General features: G+C 43.2%; 1 protein-coding gene across 1 annotated transcript; it reads right to left on the reverse strand.

The window, feature by feature from the left end:
• Positions 1-447: 447 nt before the first annotated feature.
• On the reverse strand, positions 448-26,662 carry WBP2NL (WBP2 N-terminal like). The gene is made up of 7 exons (XM_046011771.1): positions 26,601-26,662; positions 9,779-9,887; positions 9,379-9,520; positions 9,072-9,164; positions 3,932-4,042; positions 759-961; positions 448-528 (listed from the first exon to the last, which is right to left on the reverse strand). Exons 1-7 carry the CDS (start codon positions 26,660-26,662, stop codon positions 448-450), a joined length of 801 nt encoding a protein of 266 aa, XP_045867727.1.
• Between the last annotated feature and the right edge of the window lie 191 nt (positions 26,663-26,853).

Below are 26,853 nucleotides of genomic sequence, written 5' to 3' on the forward strand. Positions count from 1 at the left end.
TTTTGATCTTAAAGAAGGTGTATCCTACATCCAGATAACATTTTCAATGGCCACATAATATTCCACTACATGGATGTGCCATGATTTATGAAATTCTCTCTCATTATTGGAAATTTAGGTAGTTCCATCCTTTCAATAATTTAAATAATGCTGTGTTCAACTTGATATTTCTAACATATTTTAGGGCCTGGAAAACGGCATAATAAATGTTTCTTGAGTGGGGTAGAGGAGAAAGGCAGGAAGATTTTCCCACCCTCACATATGTTAAAAAATGCAGCCCAGTGTCAACCAAATTATCAGGGAATTAGCTCTAATTCTACTTTTCCTTTGGCCCGTCTAATCAAGAGTTGACTCAGCTTCTAAAGTCTAGGCATGGAAGTCAAGCTTTATCCTTCCCCTAAGACCGCCCTCCCTCGGGGTGCCACCGTACTTCACACACGCCTTTAATCACATACCGGAGTCCGCCTTCTTATCCAGACTTCGGTTTTTGAGGGCCACTTTGCTTGGTGAGTCTTCAGTCGTTATTTCCTAAAAGATTGTAGATGGGCCTAAGATGATGAAGGAGGGGGAAGAGAAGGCTCATACCCAGCAGGCTGGGCTGCCATAAATCTGCTAGACCCAGCTCTAGTTCCAACAGGTGAAATTCCATATGCCGGAGGCGGGGCTTCATTAGCAGCGGGTGGGTTTTCATTTCCAGCCAGTGAAGCTTCATTTCCAGCTGGTAGGGGTCCGTATCCTGCAGGGGGTGTTCCGTATACTCCAGACGAGGGTCTGTATCCCGCAGGCGGGGGCCCGTATCCTGCTTGTGGGGGTCCGTATCCCACCTGTGGGGTTCCATACACCCCCGGTGAGGGTCCGTATCCTGACTGTGCGGATGCGCATCCCGCCTGCAGGGACCCGTATCCCGCCTGTGAGGGTCCATATCCTGACTGTGGGGGTCCATAGACAACAAATGGACAGGCTGAAAAGGAAAAAAAAAAAAATCAGTTACGCATTTTTTAGAGTGGACAAGGAGTAGGTAAGAAGGAAGAAGAAGCGAACTGACACAGGAAAAGAATTCGGGCAGAATAATGCTAAAGCCAGATCCTTTAGCCACCACTGGATGAAGGCTTTATCGTTTCCTGTTTTGGAGGGGTTCAAGTTAACATGAAAATAACCTTACAGTTATATCTCTACATTACTTATAGTTGTGCTCAAAGATATATTTTATTTAATAAATTTTGTTTGAGTATGAAGAAAGTAATACATGCTGAATGAGGGTTAGGTATTTAGAAAATAAAGAAAAGATGAATTTTTTTTTGAAGATTTTATTTGACAGAGAGAGACACAGTGAGAGAGGGAACACAAGCAGGGGGAATGGCAGAGGGAGAAGCAGGTGGGGCTCAATTCCAGAACCCTGGGATCATGACCTGAGCCAAAGGCAGACGCTTAACAACTGAGCCACCCACACACCCTAAAAAGACGAACTTCAAAGTAGTCTATAATCCACTCTCAAAGACAAAAAATTTAATATTTTGGTACATTTCTTTGTAGAATCTGTTAATATTTTTATACACTCACAGTCATAACACCCATACATTTTTTTATCTGGTTCTTTTTACTTGACAATATAAAAATTTCCTTTATATTATTAGCATATTTCATACATTAAAAGCTAGACAATATTTTCTCACATGGATAGGTGCTACTTAATTTCCCTGCTGCAGGAGAGTATGTTGTTTCCAACTTTCTTTTTTTTTAGATTTTATTTATTTATTTATTTATTTGAGAGAGAGAAAGAGAAAGCATGCTCAAGCTTGAGCACAGGAGCAGGGAAGGGGAGAGGGAGAAAGTCTTAAGCAGACTCCACACTGAGCACAGACCGGATCCCAGGACCCTGAGATCATCACCTAAGCCAAAACCAACAGTCTGACAATTAACTGCACCACCAAGGTACCCCATTTCCAATTTTCTAACTCACATTGCAATAAACCTGGACCTTATTTATTTTCTTGGCTACATTTCCAAAGTGGTTTAACTGAGTCAATGAATGGACAGCTGTCAAGTTACTTTGCTGCAATCCACATTTATGTTTGAGATAACTAGAAAAAACTTTAAAAGAATGATCTTAAAGATTCTCAAAGAACGAAAGGAAAATATGGAAGAAGTCAAGAAAATGATGTATGCATCAAACACAAATACCAGCAGAAGTGGAAAACTTCACAAGAAGCCAAAAAGAAATTCTAGAGCTGAACAGTACAGCAACTGAAATGAAAAAATCACTAGAGGGATTCAAATTCAGATTGGAGTAGGCAGAAGAATGAATCCATTAACTTGAAGATAAGACGGCGGAAACAATAGAGGTTGAGGAATAGGAAACACACACACACACACACACACACACACACACACAAACCGAACACTGAAGAAGAGTGAACAGAGCTTGAGAGTAACAGAGCTTGAGGGACCTGTGGAATACCATCAAGCAGACCAGAAGGAAGTCCCAGAAGGAGGAGAAAAAGGGACAGAGCAAATATCTGAACAAATAGTAACTGTAAATTTCTCAAATTTGATGAAAACATGAATCTAAACATCCAGAAGCTCAATAAACTTCAAGTAAGATGAACTTAAAGAAACGCACACTGAGATACATTCTAATTAAACTTTCAAAAGACAGAGACAAAGGGAGAGTCTTGAAAGCAGCAAGAGAGAAGTAAATCATCGCATATGAGGGATCCTCAGTAAGATAATTAGCAGATTTGCTATCAGAAACTTTAGAGGCCAGAGAGAAACTGTCAAACGAGAATCCTCTATTTGGCCAAACTCCTTCAAGAGTGAGAGAGAAAGATGTGAAAGATGTTCCCAGATAATACCAAAGCTGAAGGAGTTCGTTCTTGCCCGGTAAGAAGTGCTTAAGGAAGTCCTGCCAGGTGAAGTGAAAGGATGCCAGACAACAATTTAAAGCCGTCTTTAGAGGGATAAAGACCTCAGTAAAGCTGAATCACTGGGCAATTACAAAAGCGAATATTTTATAATAATGGCTTGTAATTCCATTTTTAGTTTTCTACATAATTTAAGGGACTAATGCATTTATTTATTTATTTTAAAGATTTTGCGTATTAAGGAGAGAAAGAGCATGAAAGTGGAGGAAGGAGCAAAGGAGAAGGAGAGGGAAAGAATCTGAAGAAGAGTCACAGCTGAGCGCGGAGCCTGACACAGGGCTCGATCTCATGACCCGGAGATCACAATCTGAGCTGAAACCAAGAGTCAGAGGCTTAACTGACTGAGCCACCCAGGCACATCTCAGAGACTAATGCATTTAAAAGAATTATTGTATGTTTAGCCACACAACTATAACGATGTAATTTTGTGACATCAGTTGTACACAAAACTAAAGCTGCAGACATGTATGCCATGTTCCAAGGAGAACCCAAGAAAGGACTACCTTTTGGGGCCTGTTGACGGCCTGTTAGGAGACCCTTTGCGGCCCACCTGTAGGCCGTGGACCACATTTGAGAATCGCTGTGGACAGTCACAGCTGTTAAAGGACACAGGGCATGAAGCTGGAGTCCTCAGTGAGGCTGAAGAGCCCGGCACGAGCATGATGGCTATACTTGTGTGAGATGGCAAGTGGGGGCGTTGGGAGAAGAGCACATTTTCCGGCTCAGGCTATAAGCAGGAAGTGACGATTCCTGCTAGCGGAGTCGCCCATGTCTGCTCCATATGTGTGCATGACAGTTACAAGTAAGCCTCAAACTGAAGCCCAGTCACTTGCTGACCTGCCCTGGGGCTTGAGTCTAGAAACGAAGTCATGGACTCCACCATTTCCAACTCTCTAAACGTCTCCTATTTCTCCTATAGCAGAGTTGGAGGCAAACTAGCAATGAATGGATCTTTGAGCCCTTGGCATATTTTTCCACCACCCAAGGAGAACTTCCCTGCCACTCCTTACCTGGACAAGGCATCTGTTGGGAGCACATCATGCCCCCCTGCCCACTAACTACGTACAGTCCTGGAGAGCCGAACCAGTAATTTACACCTCCAAGTGGAACTCCTCTGGCAGCTGAGAAGACAAGTTTGGCAAAACAGGGACTTTTTAATTCTTTTAAGCAGCTATCAACAAGATAATTAATAAAGTATCAACCATCATCTCACATATGTGTCCAAAAATGCTCCCAGGATACAAGATAAAAAATATATACCTCCCTTGTCCTGAACTGGGACATGTTTTGTGAGGGCAGAGACTGTGTCTTATTTGCCTGTGCTTATCCAGGGCCTAGCATAGCACTTACCATAAAAAATATTCAGAATCCAAGTGAGGATTCCATCTAGTTGGCAAGACACAACCATGGAAGCCAAGGTAACGGCAACGTGATACAGAAGAAAGAAAGCACTTCTTGTATATCTTCCTCTGCATCTCTCTTACAAGGACCCTTGTGATGGCATTTAGGGCCCACCTGGATAATCCAGGGTGATCTCCTCATCTCAAGATCCTTAAATTAATTACATCTGCAGGGATTTTTTTTCCAAACAAGGCAACATTCACAGATTCTGAGGGTTAGGACATGGATATACCTTTGGGAGCCATTATCGGCCTACCACACTATTTCTGGCCTATGGCATGTGACCAGAATTAAGGTACACCGCTTCCAGGGCTTCCCTGGTGCAAGCTTCCCAGGTGAAATATTTACTCTCTTTCCCTCCTGCCAGCTCTCCAGAGGGGATGTGAAGCCATGTGTTAAAGATGGCAAAGACCCTAGTACTCTGGGTCCCTAAAGGGCTAGGTGGTTCAGAGCCCCATATTATCCTTGCTGACTGTCCTTTACATAAGCAGGAATATCTACTGCCTTAAGCTATGGATAATTTGGGATTTTTCTGTTTCAAGAGATAGCATTATCTTAACTAATTCATTATAAATCTGAAGTTGTCCTCTTTACCCCTACTATCCTCCTTGTCAATATCCTATTAATATCCTTCCCAGAAATAATTATTTTATTAACTTATATGTTTGCTCCTTCCTTTTTTAAAAAAGATTTTATTTATTTATTTGACAGATACATATATATATATAGAGAGAGAGTGCACACACAAGTAGGCAGAGTGGCAAGGAGAGGTCGGCAGAAGCAGGCTCCCCGCTGAGCAAGGAGCCCGAAGTGGGGCTAGATCCCAGGACCCAAGGATCATGACCTGAGGTAGATGTTTTACTGACTGAGCTACCCCAGCACCCCTGGTTTGCTTATTTCTTGTATGACTCTCACTAGACTGTAAGTTTAACAAAGTTAGGGGCTATGTTCGCCTTGTTCACTGTTGTGTTCTTAATCATCTCATAGAGAGTTTGGCAAACAACAGGTACTCGACATGTCTTTGGTAAAAACAAGAATCAAAGAGCCCCAACAAGTCAGCTCTGTAGAGGGGAAGGGACTTCTGCAAAGGGTCAAGGAACCAGATCATGAAGCATGATGGGTAGTTAATTCTAAAGACCTCAAAGAAGCCCATCTCACAATCTTACGTTCTTACTAGGGGAGCGGGGGTAGGCTCCCACACCTAAGTCATGATATAATGAGACCCAGAAAACAGTGGGCCAAGCTCACGTACGTTGCCTAAACTCTTCCCAAGTAGCTATATAACTGCTGGGACTCCGTAGCTTTGCAGGCCAAGAAGCAGATCTGTTTTTTTTTTTTTTTAAGATTTTTATTTATTTATTTGACAGAGAGAGACCCAGCAATAGAGGGAACACAAGCAGAGGGAGTGGGAGAGAGAAAGGAAGCTCCCCTCAGAACGGGGAGTCCAATGTGGGGCTCGAACCCAGGACCCAGGATCCAGGATCATGACCTGAGCCAAAAGCAGATGGTCAACCAGTTGAGCCACCCAGGCGCCCCAAGAAGCAGATCTTAACAAGAGCACAAAGAGGATCCCCTCAAGTTGCCTGATCTTTGGTCCATAATCTTAAAAATAAGACCCCTCAGTACTGTGAGACCAAAAATAAAAGCAAATTCAAGAACCAATATGCAGTTATTCTGAGTTCTGCAGACACCGGTAGGAAAGAGGAGCTGGACTTCCAAGTGGCCTCCGACTCTGGATTCCACAAGGCTGTGCCCTGTCTACCAGGACACCTTGCTACCCAGTGTCAGGCTTCCAGATGCTGTCTGCCCTTTGGACGATGAAGAGCTGTTGGTTAGGTACAGCGTGTGAGCTCCTTGGCCTTTGTATCTTTGCACTGTATCTTAAGATTTTTTTTTTTTAATTTATTTACTTGACAGAGAGAGATCACAAGCAGACAGAGAGGCAGGCAGAGAGAGAGAGAGGAAGGGAAGCAGGCTCGCTGCTGAGCAGAGAGCCCGATGCGGGACTCGATCCCAGGACCCTGAGATCATGACCTGAGCCGAAGGCAGCGGCTTAACCCACTGAGCCACCCAGGCGCCCCTGCACTGTATCTTAAAGGTAATAGTAAAACAATTTCTTACTCCTCTGTTTCCTATGTATGGCTTTTCTGCCACCTGTCTTCTTTAGCATTTCTCTCTTGCTAAGAGCACCAACAAACTCAAATTTCCACATGCAATGCACATCCTTCAGTCTTCATTTTATCAAACATCTCTGTAGCAGCTGACAAATGATCACTCGGTAATGCCTGAAACTGTCCTTCCTTGACCTCTAGGACAATAAACTCAAATCTCCTCCTACCTTAGTCAGCCCCTTTGCATTCTTCATTAAGGTCACCCCTCCCTACCCATCCCTGAGCTGTTGAGGACCCTTGGAATACCATTCGTAAGTCACTGAAGGATCCTATCCTTCACATGGCTCCAGAGATGACCTGCGTGCTGAGGATTTCTAAATCAGTCTCTAGAAGACAGAGTTCATCTTTGGAGCTCTGAGCTGCAAATCCACTGGCCACTAGCATTCCAATGTGCCTCACATTTAATAAGATGCAGGAATGAAGACTATAGGGTCAAAAATATACAACATCACTTATATCGTATTCCTGCCACTTAAAATGCATGGTGTGCACCTAAGCGTGAGGAAACAGACAAACCCAAATTAAGGGACATTCTACAAAATAATAAGCCTGTATTCTCCTTGAAATTCTCAAGAAAGGCTGGGTCCAGATTAAAGGAGACCAAAGACACAGGACAACTAAATTCAATGTGTAATCTGGGATTAGATCCTGACTGGGTGGCGGAGGGGAATGTGCTATCAGAATTAGGAACAGTAATGGGTTAATCATTTGAATTTGAATATAAACCAAATATTAAATAATAGCATTGTTTCCATGTTCCATTTCCTGAATTTGATAAGCAGACTGAGGGTAGATAAGAGAATACCCTTGCTCCTGGGAGATTTACATCCAAATACTTAGGGATGAAGGAAATGCTCTTTGTGACTTATTCCCAAATACTTTAGTAGAAACAAAGCAAATAAAGAACAAGATAAAGCAAAGGTGGGAAAATGTTAATAACAGGTGAATCTAGATGAATGGTCCATGAGAGTTTGCTGCAGAATTTGTTTTAAGATTTTATTAATTTATTTGACAGAGAGAGAGAGAGACAGATCACAAGTAGGCAGAGAGGCAGGCAGAGAGAGGGGGAAGCAGGCTCCCCGCCAAGCAGAGAGCCCGACAGAGGCTTAACCCACTGAGCCACCCAGGCGCCCCTTGTTGCAATATTCTTGCAACTTTTCCATAGATAAGATTATTTTTCTTTAAAAAGTTCAAAAAAAAGAGCAAGAAGAGATTTAGGGTTTGGATTCTAGCTCCATTGCTCTCTATCTGTACAGACTTGGGACACTGTATAACCGTCACTGCTTCAGTTTCTCCTGTTATCGACTGGGGATAATGACTGTAGCTACATCATAAGTTTTTGTGAGGGTTACAATTACTGACACGTGTGGAGGGTCTGGAGCGCTGCCCACTATACGGTAAGCGTTCAATAAATGTTAGTCTATCTACAAGTGAGCGCCAACGGAGACTGTCTCTTATGTTCTTCACTATGGTGTATAGTATCATGATCCAATCAGCCTTCTGAGCTAGAACGTTCGTTCCATCCTTCTGCGTCCCCAGCCTTTTGTCCAGGCCTCTGTCGTGGGGTATGTGTGCATCTCAACTAGATAGTGGTCCTCTCCGCGAGATTGGAGTTGGAGTTGGAGGCAACAGAGAAAGAGAAAGAACATTCCAAATAGAGCAAATTTCAGGGCACCTAGTGGGTTCAGTCAGACGAACAGGTGACTCTTGATCTTGGGGTCATGAGTTCAAGCCCCATATTAGATATAGAATTTACTTAAAATATAAAAATAAATAGATAGATAGATAAGAAAATAAAATTACCCAGAAAGAACAAATAACATGAAGGCTCAGAGATGAGAGAACAAGGCACACAGAAGTCCAATGAGGTTGGAACACAAAAGTGAGAGAGGAGGGGTATGAAATACAGCTAGATTAAATAAAAATATATCATTAAGGGATTTTTTTAAAGTAGGCTCTGCACCCAACATGGGACTTGAACTCACAAACCCTAGATCAAGAGTCACACGTTCTACTGACTGAGCCAGCCAGGTGCCCCATAAAAGGATTATTTGTATTCACAGTCTGAAAAGAGTTATCTGGTACAGACTTTAGATCAGCGCTGTAGCACTTGACAATACCTCTTCCCTCTTCTCGTGAAAATGGGAACTACAGCTAAGAGAAGCAAAGGCAAAACCAGAGAGGAGAAAAGACAAAAAGGCACGACAGAGGACAAAGAGCTCAGGCAACTGGGGCTTCCAGAGCGGAAAATGAGACTACCCAATGATATGAGACCAGCATTTACATGGACAAGAGATTATCGGGTAAAATGAGTCATGCAGGAGTCTGAGGACAAGCACCTGGTAGACTGCAAACTCCTTTAAGACAAGGAGGGACTGACTAATCTTGCTCCCAGCCTGTGCTGCCGTACGTGTCCCGTAGTAGGGAGGCTCAGGAAATGCCTCCCAAATACATGTGCAGCTACCGACTGCCTGACCTCAGAGGCCAAAGTCTTGACCAGGTGGGTAACAGTCCTACTTCGCCTCCACAGGCCTCAAGCCCCACCAAAGCATTTAGAATCCTTATTAGCATTGCTCACCAGCAGAGGCAGCTTTCATCATCATCTGGGCAAATTCGATGGCACCTCCTTTTCTGAAGGCTAATTTAAAGGTAGCCTGTCCTTCCCAGCCACCTGGGGGCAGAAATGACACACACTCACTAAGGTTCTGGCGCGGCTGGCCAGAGGGGATTGCCCCAGACAGAGACAGAAGCACTACTAGAGGAGCAGGGCAGCTTTTTTTGAATTCCAGCATGAGCCAAGTCTGAATCGTAAACCTTCTGGAAGCTTTTGAGAACAAACAAACAAACAAACAAACAAAAAGCCACTTCTGAGGGGGAACACTTACCATCTGGGGCCGCCTGAATGATCCCTTTAATGAAGTTGGGGGTAAAGACTGGTTGTTCAACGGTGCAGTTACTCATCAGATCAAACGGCATCATAAAAGAAAACATGGAGTCACTGACCATGTGTGAAGTCACGAAGATCACCTAGGAGAGGAAAGAAATTTCAGAGAAGGACTACAGTTTGTCCACGGATTGAGACATAGCAGAGCAATTCTAAGGTCAAGGCTGCTTGGACGTCTTGGCCTAATTGAGAAACATCCCCCATTTCCCCCCATATTCCTCAACGTGGAAAATCACAGAAGTGTGAATGTTTTAAAACACTTGAAAGTCAACGCTTACCCTCTCTCTATTTTAAGGAAAACAAACGTGCGGTTAATCCAATCAAAGTAGAAAGAGCATTACCCGGTATGAAGTAAGAAACACTGTTCCCCTCTTTGTACCGCAGAAGACACTGGACCCCTCCGGTTGCTGTGGGAAGGACAGTTCTACATCCTGACACTGACTCAAGACACTGCAGAAAAGAAAGGGCAGACAACACTCAATTTAAAAGTTACATAAATGACACACAGTTCCTAGCCCAGAGTGAGCACTCGAGAAACATTACCTGCTGCTGCTGCCATTATTTTATTGAAATATAAAGGAAATTAAATATTATCCTCTGACTGCTCACTGATTCTTCTCCTTTTTTATCACTGATTTCTTTTTTCTTTTTTTTTTTTAAGATTTATTTATTTATTCCAAACTGAGGGTTGCCGGGGGCGGAGGGGGGTGGGGGGAGGGGGTGGGGAGAGGTGGGTGGGGTTAGGGACATTGGGGAGGGTATGTGCTATGATAAGTGCTGTGAAGTGTGTAAACCTGGCGATTCACAGACCTGTACCCCTGGGGCTAATAACACATTTTATGTTAATAAAAAATAAAAAAAATTTTTTGAAGATTGATCTATTTATTTTAGAGAGAAAGCATGCACAGGCAGGGGGAGGGGCGGAGGGAGAGGGAGAAGGGAAGCAGACTCCTCACTGAGTTGGGAGCCCTACGTGGGGCTTGATCTCAGGATCCTCAAATTGTGACCTGAGCTGAAACCAAGGGTCAGAGGCTTAACTGACTGAGCCACCCCAGTGCTCCGGGTTCTTTTTTTTTCCTTGTCTAATTTACATTCTTCTTCTTCTTCTTCACCTTCTTACCATCTCACTAATTTTTATTCTTTATGTGCAGTAAGTATGAAACACTGTGGTAATGGAAATGTTTTTCTGACTCTTACAGAGACGGTAAGGCACAAAGCGGGCTTCAGATTCCTTAGTCATGTTGTGCCCTTTTCAGTTACGTTCTCCCCTCACTATTAACCTGAGAAACTTGGACTCATCCTATTCTCACTCACAGAATCCTATCGGGTTTCTTCTCTTTCGCAGTAATTACTATAATACATACGTGCTTATTTGTTCAATGTCTTTTTTTTTAAAAGATTTTATTTATTTATTTGACAGACAGATCACAAGTAGGCAGAGAGACAGGCAGAGAGTGAGAAGGGAGGAAGCAGGCTCCCTGCTGATCAGAGAGCCTGATGCGGGGCTCGATCCCAGGACCCTGGGATCTTGACCTGAGCTGAAGGCAGAGGCTTTAACCCACTGAGCCACCCAGGTGCCCCTATTTGTTCAATGTCTTAACTATGATCATTAAGGACAATGTCTTTCCACTGTAGCTCTAGCAAACAGTGGGTGCTACTAAATATTTATGGACAGAATGCGTGAATGAAAACATGAATGTAAATAAGAGAGCAAGTATTGGGCCGCCTGGGTGGCTTGGTGGGAAAAAGCCTCTGCCTTCGGCTCGGGTCATGATCTCATGGTCCTGGGATCAAGCCCCACATCGGGCTCTCTGCTCAGCGGGGAGCCTGCTTCCCTCCCTCTCTCTGCCTGCCTCTCTGCCTACTTGTGATCTCTGTCTGTCAAATAAATAAATAAAATCATTTAAAAAAAATAAAAAATAAACAAATAATAGAGCAAGGACTAATATGACAAACAGCACATTACTGGCACAAAAATGTCATAGCAGTTTAGTGGAAGGAGAGATTAGCTTTGGTTGAAGTGATTAAAAATGACTTTATAGGAAGATTGAAGTGGGAGCTGATTCTTAAGATAAGGACAGTGTTTCAGTAGGCAGAGGTGAAGGCAGGGGTCAGTCCGGATAGGGAGCAAACAGCATGAATGGGGGTGCAAGAGCAGCATCCATGGTGTATGCGTTGGGAAGCAAACGGCACACTTGGGAGCAGCCTACATGTGTGGATTCAGCAAAAGAGCACGGGAGTGTTGGGGTGGGGGAGAATAGTGAGATAGAGCTGGAAAGCCATGCTGGAACTTAAATGGTGGAGACACCATTTAAGAGGCGGGGAGAAACTGTGAGCGACAGCTGTCTCAGCAGGCTAGTCACATGATCAAGGAGGGGGTGGTATACGAGAGGCACCACTTTAAGCATCTCTAAGGGGCACTGGGCTGGCTCAGTCAGTAGAGCATGCAGCTCTTGATCTTGGGGTCATGAGTTCAAGTCCTCTGCTGTGTATGGAGATTACTTTAAAAAAAAAAAAAAAAGAATCCCTAAAATATTCCTGATGTGCAGCAACAAGAACTGGAACTGGGTGGTGGTGTGGTGATTAAAAGGGCTTTTTCATATACAATGAAAATATAGGATGCCAGAAAAAATGTCAGGAAAAATAGGGAATTCCAGGGGTGCCTGGGTGGTGCAACTGGTTGAATGTTGGACTTGGTTGGGGTCAGGTTGTGGCCTCAGGGTATGGGATTGTGTCCTGAGTCAGGGACCACACTCAGTGAGGAGTCTTCTTAGGACACTCTCTCCCTTTCCCTCTGCATCTCCTCTCTCTCTCTCTCTCAAATAAATAAATAAATCTTTTAAAAAAATAGGGAACTCCAAAACTCAGTTCAGAACTCTGGAATCTAATCAAAACCTTATAGCAACTAAGATAATGTTTAATCAAGAAAAAAATAGCTGAGTCTCAGTAAGAGAGCTTTATGACACTTTAACTTACCCTGGTACCATCCACCAATCCCCAGTTTGGCAAGAACCTTAAAAATAACCCACATTCTGGGTGCCTGGGTGGCTCAGTAATTAAGCATCTGCCTTTGGCTCAGGTCATGATCCCGGGACCCTGGAATCAAGCCCTGCATCAGGCCCCCTGCTCAGTGGGAAGCCCACTTCTCCCTCTCACACTGAAACTCTGGTAAAGCAGACTATTTCTGAATAAACATAAAAAATAAAATAAAATAATCCACATTCCTAGTCTAAGTGCCAAGTACCAAAGAGAGCAGAACACACCTTATTCTCAAAGAATTGTGGTTGTTTTAACTTGTCTGGTAGCTCCCTGAGGGGCTGGCTCAAAGTGTGTGTGCCTAATTCAGGCACTACCCAGGTGACTACCCAGGGTGCATTTATCAAAAAGAGTTTAATGTAAATGTATTAGTTGCTGCTGTCTGGGGCAAAGATGACACTTAGTGCAAATGAACAAAACTGAAAAGTTAGGGAGGAAAGGCTGATGAGATGCTTTAGTGAATAACGGCTTTGAAAAGCTCTAACATATTCATGAAACTCTAGGAAGCCATATGCATCTCTGCCCAGGGCTGGATTCATGCTCAGAAGAAAACTGAGAAGGCCCAAAACTTTTACCTCTGGTTGACAATAAGGCTCTTCTCAAGCAGGAAGTGAAAGCTAAGACAGAGCTGTAAACTACAGGGCAGAGTGACAAAAACATGCTCTAAACATATAGGCAGACCCCATCTGCAAAGGCAGGGAGATTTTGTTTTTGTTTTTTTTTGGTACAGATTTATAAGGAAAGAGTCAAATCACTAGTTGGCAACTAAGTTAACATAAAAGAGACTTCAGTGACCACACTGGACAAAAAGTACAAACTTTATAAGATTTATAATTCAGAAAGCTATTAAACAAACAATAACTACAAGCAGCAACAATGTACCCTGAGAGAAAATCTGATTTACAGAGTTGCCAAATTATAATATTCAGAATGCCCAGTTTCCAACAACAATAAAAAATCCTGAGGCTTGCAAATAAACAAGTAAGTATGGCCCATAGGTTTTTCTGTGAACATTAGACAACCAAACTAATAGAAACTGTACTGAGGAAGCCCACACATTGGATTAACTAAACAAAGATGTTATTTGTTTGTTTGTCTGTTAGGTGAAACTCTAAGCACAACAAGGTGCTCAAACTCCCAACCCCAAGATCAAGGATCACATGCTCTACTGACTGAACCAGCCAGGCACCCCACAAGACCAAGACTTTAAATAAACTATTTTAAGTATGCTTAAAGAGCTAAAGGAAACCATGTCTAAAATAACCAAAGGAAATAATGAGAACAATGTTTCAAAAAGTTGAGAATATCAATAAAGAGATAGAAATAGAAAAATGAAACAAATAGAAATTCTGAAGATGGAGATTACAATAAGTAAAGTGAGAAAGTCAATAGTGGTGGGCTTAATGGCAGATTCAGCAGGCAAAGGAAAGAATTGGTGAACCTGAAATAGGTCAATTAAAAATAACAGTTACTACCCAAGTAACAGAAAGGAAAAAGAATGAAGAAAAATGAACAGAGTCTGTTAGACCTGTGGGACAAAATCAAGCTTACAACCAAATGCATAATGAGACTGCCCGAAGAGAGGAGAGGAAAAAAAGGGGGCATAAAAATATTTGAAGAAATAATGGCCAAAATTTCCTCCAATTTAATGAAATACATGAATCTACATATCCAATAAGCTCCTACTAGGATAAACTCAAAAAGACCCACATCAAGACATATTATAATCAAACAGCTGAAAACCAGATACAGAGACTCGAAAGCAGCAAGAGAAAAGGAACATCACTTACAAAGAATCCTCAATAAGACAAATAGCTGACTTCTCATCAAAAACTAGGGAGGCAGGTGTGCCTGGGTGGCTTGACTGATTAAGTGGCTGCCTTTGTCTCAGGTCCTGATCCCAGGATCCTGGGATTGAGCCCCACATTGGGCTCCCTGCTCAGCGTAGTCTGTTTGCCCCTGTACCTGTGCCCCTTCCCCTGCTTGTGTTTTCTCTCTCACTCTCTCAAATAAATAAAATCTTTTATTTTTTTTTAATGTTTTAAAGATTTTTATTTATTTATTTGAGAGAGAGCAGGAAAGAGAGAGAGCATGAGCAGGCGGGGGAGGGATAGAGGGAGAGGAGAAGCAGACTCCCCAATGAGCAGGAAGTCCAACACGGAATTAACTCTATCCCAGCACCCTGGGACCATGACCCAAGCCGAAGACAGATGCTTAATGGACTGAGCCACCCAGGCACCCCTCAAATAAATAAAATCTTTAAAGCAAAGAAAAAAACTATGGAGGCTAGTGGGATGACATATGCAAAGTGCTAAAAGGAAAAAAAAAATCTGTCAATCAAACCCCTCAAAAATTAAGGAGAAATTAAAACATTACCAAGTAAACAAAAACTGAGAATTCATCACTAGTAGGTCTGAACTATAAGACATGCCAAAGGAGGGGCGCCTGGGTGGCTCAGTGGATTAAGCCGCTGCCTTCGGCTCAGGTCATGATCTCAGGGTCCTGGGATCGAGCCCTGCATCAGGCTCTCTGCTCCGCAGGGAGCCTGCTTCCTCCTCTCTCTCTGCCTGCCTCTCTGCCTACTTGTGATCTCTCTCTGTCAATTAAATAAATAAATAAAAATCTTAAAAAAAAAAAAAAAAAAGACATGCCAAAGGAAGTTCTTCAGCCTGAAACAAAAAGACTGTAGGGGGGAACCTGGAAGGCTGTCAGTTAAGAGTCAACTCTTGATTTCAGCTCGGGTTATGATCTCAGGATTGTGAAATTGAGCCCCACATCAGGCTCCATGCTGTGTGTGGCCCCTGCTTGGGATTCTCTCTCCCCCTGCCTCTCTCTCTCCCCCTCTGTCCCTCCCCCTCTCTCCCTCTGTCCCTCCCCAACCTTTCTCTTAAAAAATAAAAATAAAAAGACACAGACAGTAAATCAAACCCTTACAAATGAACAGAGAACACTGGTAAAGCCAACTACATAGGTAAACATAAAAGTCAGTATTAATGTATTTTTGGTTTGGAACTCTTCATTTCTTCCTATATGAATTAAAAGGCAATTACATAAAATAATAATTGTAAATCTACAGTGATCAATACACAGTGTATAAAAATGTAAATTGAGACAATAATAGTATAAGGGGACAGACTATATAGGAACAAATTTTTTGCATAGAATTAAAATCTGGTATTGGGGCACATGGGTGGCTCAGTCGGATAAGTGTCTGTCTGTGACTCAGATCACGATCCCAGGGTCCTGAGGTCAAGACCTGTGTAGGTCTCCCTGCTCGGTGGGGAATCTGCTTATCCCTTTCCCTCTGTTTCCCCAACTCATGCTCTCTATCTCTCTTACTTGCTCTCTTTCTCCTTCAAGTAAATCAATAAAATCTCTAAAAAACAACTAAATCAGTATTAATTTGAACTAGTGTTATAAATCAAGATGTTAAATGTAATCTTCAGGACAACCACAAAGAGAGTAACTAAAACACAAACAGTAAAAGAAATAAGGAGGGAATCAAGATAGTATATTAGGAAATATCTATTGAACACAAAGGAAGGCATTAATGAAGGAACTGAAACATAGAGGAAACAAATAGCAAAGGAGCAGAAGTTCATTCCTTCCTTATAATTATATTAGGTGTAAGTGAATTAAACTCTCCAATTAAATGTCAGAGACTGGCAAAATATACATTTTTTAAATATGATACAACTATACACTGTCTACAAAAGACTTCCTTTAGATCCGAAGACACAAATAGGTTTAAAGTGAAAGGATGAAAAACGATATTCCAAGAAAAAAGATATTCCATTGGCGCCCCAATGCTTGCTTTTTTTTAAGAGCAGCAAATCAATAATCTAATTTTCCACACTAGAAAACTATAAAAACAAGACCAAACTAAACCCAAAGCTAGCAGAAGGAAGGAAATAATAAAGATTATAGTGAACATAAATAAAGAATAGAAACAAAAGAATCAATGAAACCAAAACTTTATCCTTTAAGATTAGCAAAATTGACCAACTTTTACCTAGACTAAGAAAAAAAGAAAGAAAACCTAAATTACTAAAATTTGAAAGTGGGGATGTTATCACAGAATTTATAGGGAAAAAAAGGATTATGAGCGAATATATGAACAATTACATGCCAACAAATTAGATGATCTGGGGCACCTGGGTGGCTCAGTGGGTTAAAGCCTCTGCCTTCAGCTCAGGTCATGATCCCAGGGTCATGGGATTGATTCCCACATCAGGTTCTCTGCTCGGTGGGGAGCCTGCTTCCCCCTCCCTCTCCGCCTGCCTCTCTGCCTGCTTGTGATCTCTGTCTGTCAAATAAATAAATAAAATCTTTAAAAAAAATTAGATAGTCTATTTGAAACAGATAAATTCCTAGAGACAAACAACCAAAATGGACTAAAGAAGAAAGAAAATGGGGCACCTGGGTGGTTCACTCATTAAGTAGCTGCCTTTGGCTCAGGTCATGATCCCAGGGTTCTAGGATTGAGCCCTGCCTTGGGCTCCTTGCTCAGCGGGAAGCCTGCTTCTCCCTCTCCCACTCCCTCTGCTTGTGTTCCCTCCTCACTGTGTCTCTCTCTGTCAAATAAATTAATTTTTTTAAAAAAATAAGAAAGAAAATCTGAATAGAACTATAACAGATTGAATCAGTAACCAAAAGAATTCCACCAAAAAAAGCCCAGGATGGGGCGCCTGAGTGGCTCAGTGGGTTAAGACTCTGCCTTCAGCTCAGTTCCTGGTCTCAGGGTCCTGGGATCCAGCACCGTGTCAGGCTCTCTCTTCAGCAGGTAGCCTGCAACCGCTCCCCCCCCCACCCCGCCTTTCTGTCTACTTGTGATTTCTGTCTGTCAAATGAATAAACTCTTTAAAAAAAAAAAAAAGCCAGGATGTATATTATGTGTTGTTGGGTGGAGGGCTTTGCACATGTCTATTAGGGCTAATTGGGTCCAATAGTGTTGTTCAGATCCTCTATTGTTTTATTATCTTCTGTCTGGTTGTACTTTTTTTTTTTTAAGATTTTATTTATTTATTTGACAGAGAGAGATCACAAGCAGACAGAGAGGCAGGCAGAGAGAGAGAGAGGGAAGCAGGCTCCCCGCTGAGCAGAGAGCCCGACGCGGGACTCGATCCCAGGACCTTGAGATCATGACCTGAGCCAAAGGCAGCGGCCCAACCCACTGAGCCACCCAGGCGCCCCTGTACTTTTGATCAGAGTTTCTTAGGAGCTGGGTTGAGTGAGGAATGTGGAGTGACTTCTTTTTTTTTTTTTCTTTAACAATTTGAATTTTATTTTATTTTTTTTAAAGATTTTATTTATTTATTTGACAGACAAAGATCACAAGTAGGCAGAGAGACAGGCAGAGAGAGAGGAGGAGGAAGCAGGTTCCCTGACAAGCAGAGAGCCCGATGCGGGGCTTGATCCCAGGACCCTGAGATCATGACCTGAGCTGAAGGCAGAGGCTTTAACCCACTGAACCACCCAGGTGCCCCTGTGGAGTGACTTCTTAATAAATACAGTTTCTTTTGGGGTGATGAAAATGTTCTGGAATTAGACAATGGTGGTGATTGCATGATATTGTGACTATACTAAAAGCCTCTTAATGGTACATTTTAAAATGGTTAAAATGGAGGGTGCCTGGGTGGCTCAGTGGGTTAAAGCCTCTGCCTTCAGCTCAGGTCATGATCTCAGGGTCCTGGGATCGAGCACCGCATCAGGCTCTCTGGGGAGCCTGCTTCCCCCCAACCCGCGCCTGCCTCTCTGCCTACTTTGATCTTTCTGTCAAATAAATAAATAAAATCTTAAAAAAAGAAAGAATGATACCTTGTGTCTGAGAAGAAAGATATTTCTGTGCTAAGAACTCCGTCATGTCTTAATTCTATAAAATAAAACCATTTTTTAAAAAATGGTTAAAATGGCAAATTTTATGTTATATGAACTTTATCTCAGTAAAAAAGTAGGTTTATGTATTATAAAGTGTAAAACCTCAATAAATCGAATAATCAAATTTTTAAAACTGTGAAGAAAGAATCCCATGAGCTTGATAATTCATTGGATCTGGGAGACAAAAAAGTCATGAAAAATCAAAGGTGATCTTTGCCTCCAAAGAAATAAGGAAGCCAGAAAAAGCAGCTTATTGGGAAGTAGCAACATAAATTTGGCTCTAGACATGTTGAAATATTCAGGAGGCAGGACTACTCTTTGCAATTTCATTCTGTCATGTCCTTGGGTCAACATATAATATACAGGGTCTCTCAATCTTGGCACTATTGAGTGGGTTGGATAATTATTTGTTGTTATGGGCTGTGCTTTGTAGATTGTTTGGCAGCACCCCTTGTCTCTCGCCACGAAGTATCAGTAGTAGCCCACCTCCACACCAAATTGTGAAAACCAAAATGTCTCCTGGGTGCAAAATCACCCCAGACCAAGAACCACTGTCCTACAAGGATGGCAAAGTGACTGCAAAATTTCAGTGAAAAGTACAGTACAGTGAAACAAAGAATGAATTTTCATCGTGTTGGTAAATGTTATAATGTGGAAATAACAAATTTCTTAAAAAGAGGTAAAAACTGCAAATGAAATTTCGCAACACCAGGGTGCTGAGGTGGCTCAGTTGTTGGGCATCTGCCTTCAGCTTGGGTCATGATCCCAGGGTCCTGGGATCAAGCCCCATGTACAAGGACTCCCTGCTCGGCAGAAGGCTGCCTCTCCCTCTCCCATTCCCACTCCTTGTGTTCTCTCTCCTGCTGTGTCTCTCTCTGTCAAATAAATAAATAAAATCTTTTTTTAATCTTTAAAAAAAAAAGATTTTATTTATTTATTTGACAGAGAGAAGAGGAAGCAGGCTCCCCACCGAGTAAGAGCCCAACTCGGGACGCGATCCCAGGACTCTGAGATCATGACTTGAGCTGAAGGCAGAGGCCTAACCCACTGAGCCACCCAGGCGCCCCAAAATTTTAAAAATCTAAAAAAAAAAAAAAAGAAAGAAAGAAATTTCACAGCCCATTTGGCTAAGGATATCAAAACTATTCTGTCTCCAGTTAACAACCTAACTTTACACCTTGAGAAACTAAACAAACCAAACCCAAAGCTAGTAGAAGGAAGGAAATAAAGATTAGAGCTAACATAAACAAAAAAGAGAATACAAAAGCAACAGAAAAAAAATCATTGAAACTAAGTCATTTTTTTTAAATTTTTTTTTTTTTATATTTTATTTATTCAACAGAGAGAAATCACAACTAGCAGAGAGGCAGGCAGAGAGAGAGGAGGAAGCAAGCTCTCCACGGAGCAGAGAGCCCGACGTGGGGCTCGATCCCAGGACGCTGGGATCATGACCTGAGCCGAAAGCAGAGGCTTTAACCCACTGAGCCACCCAGGTGCCCCTAAGTCATTTTTTTTAAATCAATGAAATTGACAAATCCTTGGCTTGATTAACTACTTAAAAAAAGAGATGACTCAGGGCGCCTGGGTGGCTCAGTGGATTAAGCCGCTGCCTTCGGCTCAGGTCATGATCTCAGGGTCCTGGGATCGAGTCCCACATCAGGCTCTCTGCTCAGCAGGGAGCCTGCTTCCCTCTCACTCTCTCTGCCTGCCTCTCTGCCTACTTATGATCTCTATCTGTCAAATTAAAAAAAAAATTAAAAAAAAAAAGATGACTCAAATTACCAAAATCAGAAATGAAAGAAAGGACATTACAACGGAAGCCACGGGGGGGGGGGGGGGGGGGGGGGGGGGGGGAGGCGGAGGATAAGACAATACTATGAAAAATTGTATGCCAACATATTGGATAACCTAGAAGAAATGGACAAATTCCTAGGAGCTGATTCATGAATAAATAGAAAACGTGAACAAACCAATAACAAGTAAAAACACTGAATTAGTCACCAAGAACTTCCAGCAAAGAAAAGCCCAGAATCAGAGGGCTACACTGACAATTCACCAAACCCTAATAGAATACCTAACACTGATCCTCCAGAAAATCTGCCCAAAAACTGAAGAGAAGGGAACACTTCCAAAATCCTTCTCTGAGGCCAGCATTACCCTGATGTCAAAGCTAGAAAAAGATGCAAGACAAGAAAACTATGGATTAACATCTCCAAAAAACACTGATGCAAAAATCCTAAAAAAATACTAGCAAACCGAGTATAACAGTACATTGAAAGGATTATACACATAACCAAGTGGGATTTATTCCTGGAACATAGGATGGTTCAACATATGAATATCAATCAACGTAATAAAAATAGAACTATCATATGATCCAGCAATCTCACTTCCGGGTACATATCCAAAGGAAATGAAAATAGGATATCGAAGAGATAACATGCACTCCTATGTTCACAGCAGGATTAGTCACAATATCCAAGATAGAGAAATAACCTACTTGTGGGTCAATGGATGAACAGATAAAGAAGATGTGGTATTTATATATACATATCATTCAATCATAAGAAGAAAATCCTGTCACATGCTTCAACATGAATGAACCTTGAGAACACTGTGCTAACTGAAATAACCTGGAGAAAGATAAATACTGTATGATCTCACTTATATGTAGAATCTTAAGGGAAAAAAAGTCAAATGCATAGAAGCAAAAAGTAGAATGGTGGCTACCAGGGACCCAGGGAATGGGGGAAATGGGGAGATGGTGGTCAAAAGGTACAAACTTGTAGTTATGAATGAATTTAGAGATCCAATGTACAGTAGGCATGATGACTACACTTAATGAGTATATTGAAAGGGCGCCTGGGTGGCTCAGTGGGTTGGGTGTCTGCATTTGGCTCAGGTCATGATCCCAGGATCCAGGGATGGAGCCCCACATCCGGCTCCCTGCCTGGTGGGGAGCCTGTTTCTCCCTCTCCCTCTGCCACCACCCCTGCTTGTGCTCTCTTGCCCTCTGTCAAATAAATAACTAAAATATTTCTTTTAAAAATGAGTATAGTGGGTACCTATGTGGCTTGGTGGGTTAAAGCCTCTAGGCCTTCAGCTTGGGTCGTGATCCCAGGGTCCTGGGATCGGCCCACATCAGGCTCTCTGCTCAGCAGGAGGCCTGCTTCCTCCTCTCTCTCTGCCTGCCTCTCTGCCTACTTGTGATCTCTGTCTATCAAATAAATAAATAAAATCTTTAAAAAAGATGAGTATATTGGGCGCCTGGGTGGCTCAGTTGGTTGAGCAACTGCCTTCTGGTAGGTCATGATCCTGGAGTCCCAGGATCCAGTGCTGAATCAGGCGCCCTGCTCAGCAGGGAGTCTCCTTCTCCCTCTGACTCTCCTCCCTCTCATGCTCTCTCTTACATTCTCTCTCTCTCGAATAAATAAATAAATAAATAAATAAAATCTTTTCTAAAAATTAGTTTATTGAACATCGGAAGTATGTTAAAAGAGTAGATTTCAGGCACATGCATCACCCCCCAGAAAATGGTAACTGTGAGGAGGTGATATGTTAATTAGCTTGACTGTATAAATCATTTCAGTACGTATATGTATATCACATCATTATGTTGTACACCTTAAATATATATATATGTAATTTCTATTTTCTAAAAATAGTTAATATGGTAAATTTCATTTTATTTTTTTATCACACACAAACACAAAATCATAAAGTTAATAAAAAAAATGAAATTTACAAAGAAAATTTATCAAATAGCCAACAACCTTAGAATTAAATAGACAAAAATAATTAGAAAAAAAATTTAAAATTAGAAAAAAAAATAAATTCACCAGCAATAAATTTTTTTAAAAGATTCAATTATTCAGGGCGCCTGGGTGGCTCAGTGGGTTGGGCTGCTGCTTTCGGCTCAGGTCACGATCTCAGGGTCCTGGGATCAAGTCCTGCATCGGGCTCTCTGCTCAGTCGGAAGTCTGCTTTCCTCTCTCTCTCTCTCTCTGCCTGCCTCTCTGCCTACTTGTGATCTCTCTGTGTCAAATAAATAAATAAAATCTTAAAAAAAAAAAAGATTCAATTATTCAGACTGGCAGAGGTAGTGAAGTTTAACACCAGGCGTTGTCAAGGGTGTGGTGAAATGGTCACGCTGAATATTGAGAGGAATATAAATTGATAAAATTCTATAGGATGACTTTGCAAAAATATATTTTTCAATATACATTTGTTTAATTTAAAATATTTTTGACAGAATCTTTATATATTTTTTAAAATACATTTTAATCTTTTTTAAAAAGTCTGTATCCTCTGATTCCATTGTTCCACTTTCAGGAACATATCCCCAAGAAACATTGTGACAGGTGGGCAAAGATAAGTCGTCAAAAGTGTTCACTGAAGCAATGTTTATAGCAATGACAAATTACACCCTGAATATCCCGGAGAGGAGCTTGAACAAAGATTCATGAATACTGGAATACCAGTCATTGAAAATAATGATGTAGGTATTGATACTGGAGAGCATTCCCAATACATTGGCAAGTGAGGAAAACAAATTACAAAGCAGTCTCAGGTGTGGGGGTGTTGTACATATTCCCCTGGGAGGAAGTGCAGAAGGACACATACCAAAATGTAAAAAGCTCTGGATGTTGGAATCTGGGGTAATTTAATTTTTTTTCTAGTTTTTCTACAATAAACACATATGGTACTATCTGCACAATTTTAGAATATTTGTTAAAAAAAGAAAACTCAGTGTCTTCCCTATTTACCAGTAGAGTCCTATATGTTCAATTATAACTTGGCTGGGGGAGGAGGGGAAGCAACCTCCCCAGAACACAGCTACAGTGTGATAAAATTCTCAAATGTGTATTCTGAATAGGCAAAAGAAGTAAAAATACCACCAATCTTCTTCTCAACCTTGTTTTAAAAAGTAATTTCTATCAACACCAAAAGAACCCCAAACGATCCCATTTAAAAATGGGCAGAGGAACTGAACAGACATTTTTTTACAAATAAGACATACAGATGGCCAAAAGACACATGAAAAGATGCTCAACATCACTCATCATCAGGGAAATGCAAATCAAAACCACAATGAAAGCTCACTTCACACCTGTCAGAATGGCTAACATCAAAAAGACAAAAGCAAGTGTTGGAGAGGATGTAGAGGAAAAAGAACGCTTGTGCACTCTCTGCAGGAATGTAAATTGATGCAGACAGTGTGGAAAACAGTATGGAGTTTTCTCAGAAAATTAAAAACAGAGATACCATATGATCCAGTGATTCCACTACTGGGCATTTACCTAAAGAAAATGAAAACACTGATGTGAAAAGATATATGCACCCCTATGTTTACTGCAGCATTATTTACAGCAGCCAAGATATGGAAGTAACATAAGTGTTCCTCCATAGAAAATTAGATAAGATGTGATACACACACACACACACACACACACACACACACACACACACACACGCGAATATTATGCAGCCATAAAGAATGGTTTTTTTTTTTTGTTTTTGCCATTTGCAACAACATGGATGGACCCAGAAGGTATTACACTAAGTGGAATAAATCAAAGAATACCGTATAATTTCAATTATACATGGAATCTAAAAAACAAAACGAAGAAACACCCAAAAAGAATAAACACAGAGGATAAACTCATGGTTGCCAGAGGGATGGTGCGGGGGGGATTGAGTAAAATGGATGAAGGGGAATGGGAGACACAGCCTTCCAGGTTTGGAATGATTAAGTCACAGGAATAAAAGGGAATGGCACAGGGAATAGTCAATACTATAATGCTGTAATCTGTTTTGTACGGTGACAGATGGTGCCTGCACTTACGGTGAGCCTAGCATAATTTACAGAGCAGCCCAATCCCTGTGTCGCCCACGTGAAACTAATGTTACAGTGTGTCAACTATGCTCAAATAAAAAAAAATTAAATTAAATTAAAATAAAGAAATATCGTAGTTTCTACACAAGAAGCCAGAGCACTCACTAGCCATCAGGGAGATCCAAATTAAAACCACATTGAGATACCACCTTACACCAGTTAGAATGGCCAAAATTAGCAAGACAGGAAACAACGTGTGTTGGAGAGGATGTAGGGAAAGGGGAACCCTCTTACACTGTTGGTGGGAATGCAAGTTGGTGCAGCCGCTTTGGAGAACAGTGTGGAGATTCCTCAAGAAATTAAAAATAGAGCTTCCCTATGACCCTGCAATTGCACTACTGGGTATTTACTCCAAAGATACAGATGTAGTGAAAAGAAGGGCCATCTGTACCCCAATGTTCATAGCAGCAATGGCTACGGTCGCCAAACTGTGGAAAGAACCAAGATGCCCTTCAACAGATGAATGGATAAGGAAGATGTGGTCCATATACACGATGGAGTATTATGCCTCCATCAGAAAGGATGAATACCCAACTTTTGTAGCAACATGGACGGGACTAGAAGAGATTATGCTGCATGAAATAAGTCAAGCAGAGAGAGTCAAGTATCATACGGTCTCACTTATTTGTGGAGCATAACAAATGACATGGAGGATATTGGGAGATGGAGAGGAGAAGGAAGTTGAGGGAAACTGGAAGCGGAGGTGAACCATGAGAGACTATGGACTCTGAAAAAGAACCTGAGGGTTTTGAAGGGGTGGGGGAGGGGGAGGTTGGGGAACCAGGTGGTGGGTAATAGGGAGGGCACGTAATGCATGGAGCACTGGGTGTTGTGCAAAAACAATAAATACTGTTACGCTGGGAAAAAAAAAAAAAGCCAGAGCACTGACAGGGTGGGTGTTCTCTGATGAGGACAAGGCACAGAAGCAGTCCTTTTGCTTTCTGAGGGACAGGTGGAGTTGAGACGATCAGACCCCAATCCAAGCTCTCCCGGTACAAGCAATTTACTTCTCTTTGTTTCAGTTTGAGAAATTCCCGGAGAAATAAGGGAAACACTGCTGATCTTCATTTTAGATAGAGCAGGGATGAGTACGAAGCTCTTACAGGTGTTTGGCGATGATCAAGCATTCAAGAGCCCAGAATGGACCCCAACAAGGTAACTCGAACGACCATAAAATCAGTGTTTCTGTTATAATCTTTTAAAACATGCTTCATGCCCTGCCTCCGAGCCACACACAGAAAAGCAGAGAGACAGACCCGACGCTCAGCGAGAAGATGCCCAAACACCAGAGCAGAAGTGACTGCAGGGCACAGAGCCACCTGCACTCAGGTCAAAGCGCTCTGGGCGGGTGAGCCGGAGACCTCGCACGCGGCGGGCCACCATCCTCTCCTACAAGGGAAGACCGACGGCCTCCACCGCGCGTACGAATCTGTCAACAACATTTTCTCGGGGCGGAGGCAGAGAAAACAGATCTGGACATCAGCACTCGGTACTGTCTGGGCGGATCTTCCCGACAAACGCGCAGCCCCCCGGAGCACAGCACTGGGTGTCAGAGTCTCCCGCTACCCGACAGCAAAGGTGACCGAGGGCCAGGCGGAGCAGAGACACGAGCCGGGGGGCACCGCGCAGGGGTCTGGAAAGCTGGGCGGGAGGAACCGAGCAGGGGAGCGGCGTGGAGGCGAGGCACGAGGTGGGAAGGGGAGCGAGCGGCGGCCGCGCGCACAGCCCCCGCGCGAACCCCGAAGCGCCGCGCAGCCAGCGTCCGCCTCCCTAGGGGTCTGGTGCGCATCTTCACGGTAAAGGAAGCGCAGTCAGCCCCCCGCCCCCTCGGGGCGAATAGAAACGGGGCTTCCGGAGGTTCTGAGGGCCAGCGAGGCCCCCGCGGCGCGGGACGGTCAGAGTGGGCCGCATTCCCGCCTCTTCCGCCGCGGCGTGCCGGGAGCCCCGGAGGGGTGCGCCCACCGCTTCCCCTCACCCCCCGCCAGGCCGCCGTCACCCCGCGGAGGTCCTGCGCTCCCAACGGCAGCCGCACGCGACCCCAACGGGCGGCGCGACACCCCACTACTGCCAGTGCGTTCCCGCCTTTCTCCTGAGGCAACGAGCGCCTCGCACCGCGCACCCGCCCATTTACCTGACCGAGGCCACCCGCTCCAGCCTCGGCCACCTCTGAGCCCCTAAACGCCCGCCCGGGCGCGCTCGCTCAAACGGAGGGGGCGGGGCTCCGCCTGCGGAGCCCGGAAAAGGCGGGAAAGGCCCCCATTGGCTGAGAGTCTGCAAGCCGTCGGCCCCGCCCGCCGGCCTCCTCCCGGCTCTGACAGCACCCCTCCCCGTCCCCCCCGCTTCCCTTCAGGCACCTTTCGCCAAAAGGGATGATGGCCCCGCGGCGGTTCTCGGTGTGACTCTGATTCACTGCCATCTTCCTTCGGGCCCCCTCCTGCCGCCCCTCAGATGGGAAGGGGCGGGGCCTGCGCCAGGCCGGGGGGCGGGGCTTTGAAGGGAGGGCGGAGATTATGGCGCAAGGACGAGGGTGGGGGGTGAGTGGGCGAAGGGGCTGGTCACGTGAGGGGCGGTGGCCAGAGAACAAGGTGTCGCCGTTGGGATGCCGGC

Source organism: Meles meles, chromosome 7 (assembly GCF_922984935.1).
Source record: "Meles meles chromosome 7, mMelMel3.1 paternal haplotype, whole genome shotgun sequence".
NCBI classification, from domain to species: Eukaryota; Metazoa; Chordata; class Mammalia; order Carnivora; family Mustelidae; genus Meles; species Meles meles.

Bases quoted from the DNA above. Each gene is read 5' to 3' on its own strand.
- WBP2NL (XM_046011771.1), bottom strand. From the start codon at position 26,662: ATGGCAGTGAATCAGAGTCACACCGAGAACCGCCGCGGGGCCATCATC. The intron at 4,043-9,071 runs GTGAGCAATGCT...TTGTCTTCTCAG, and splicing joins GATGAAAGCTGCCTCTGCTG to CTGCCAGAGGAGTTCCACTT. The intron at 529-758 runs GTATACGGAACA...ACAATCTTTTAG, and splicing joins GATACAGACCCTCGTCTGGA to GAAATAACGACTGAAGACTC.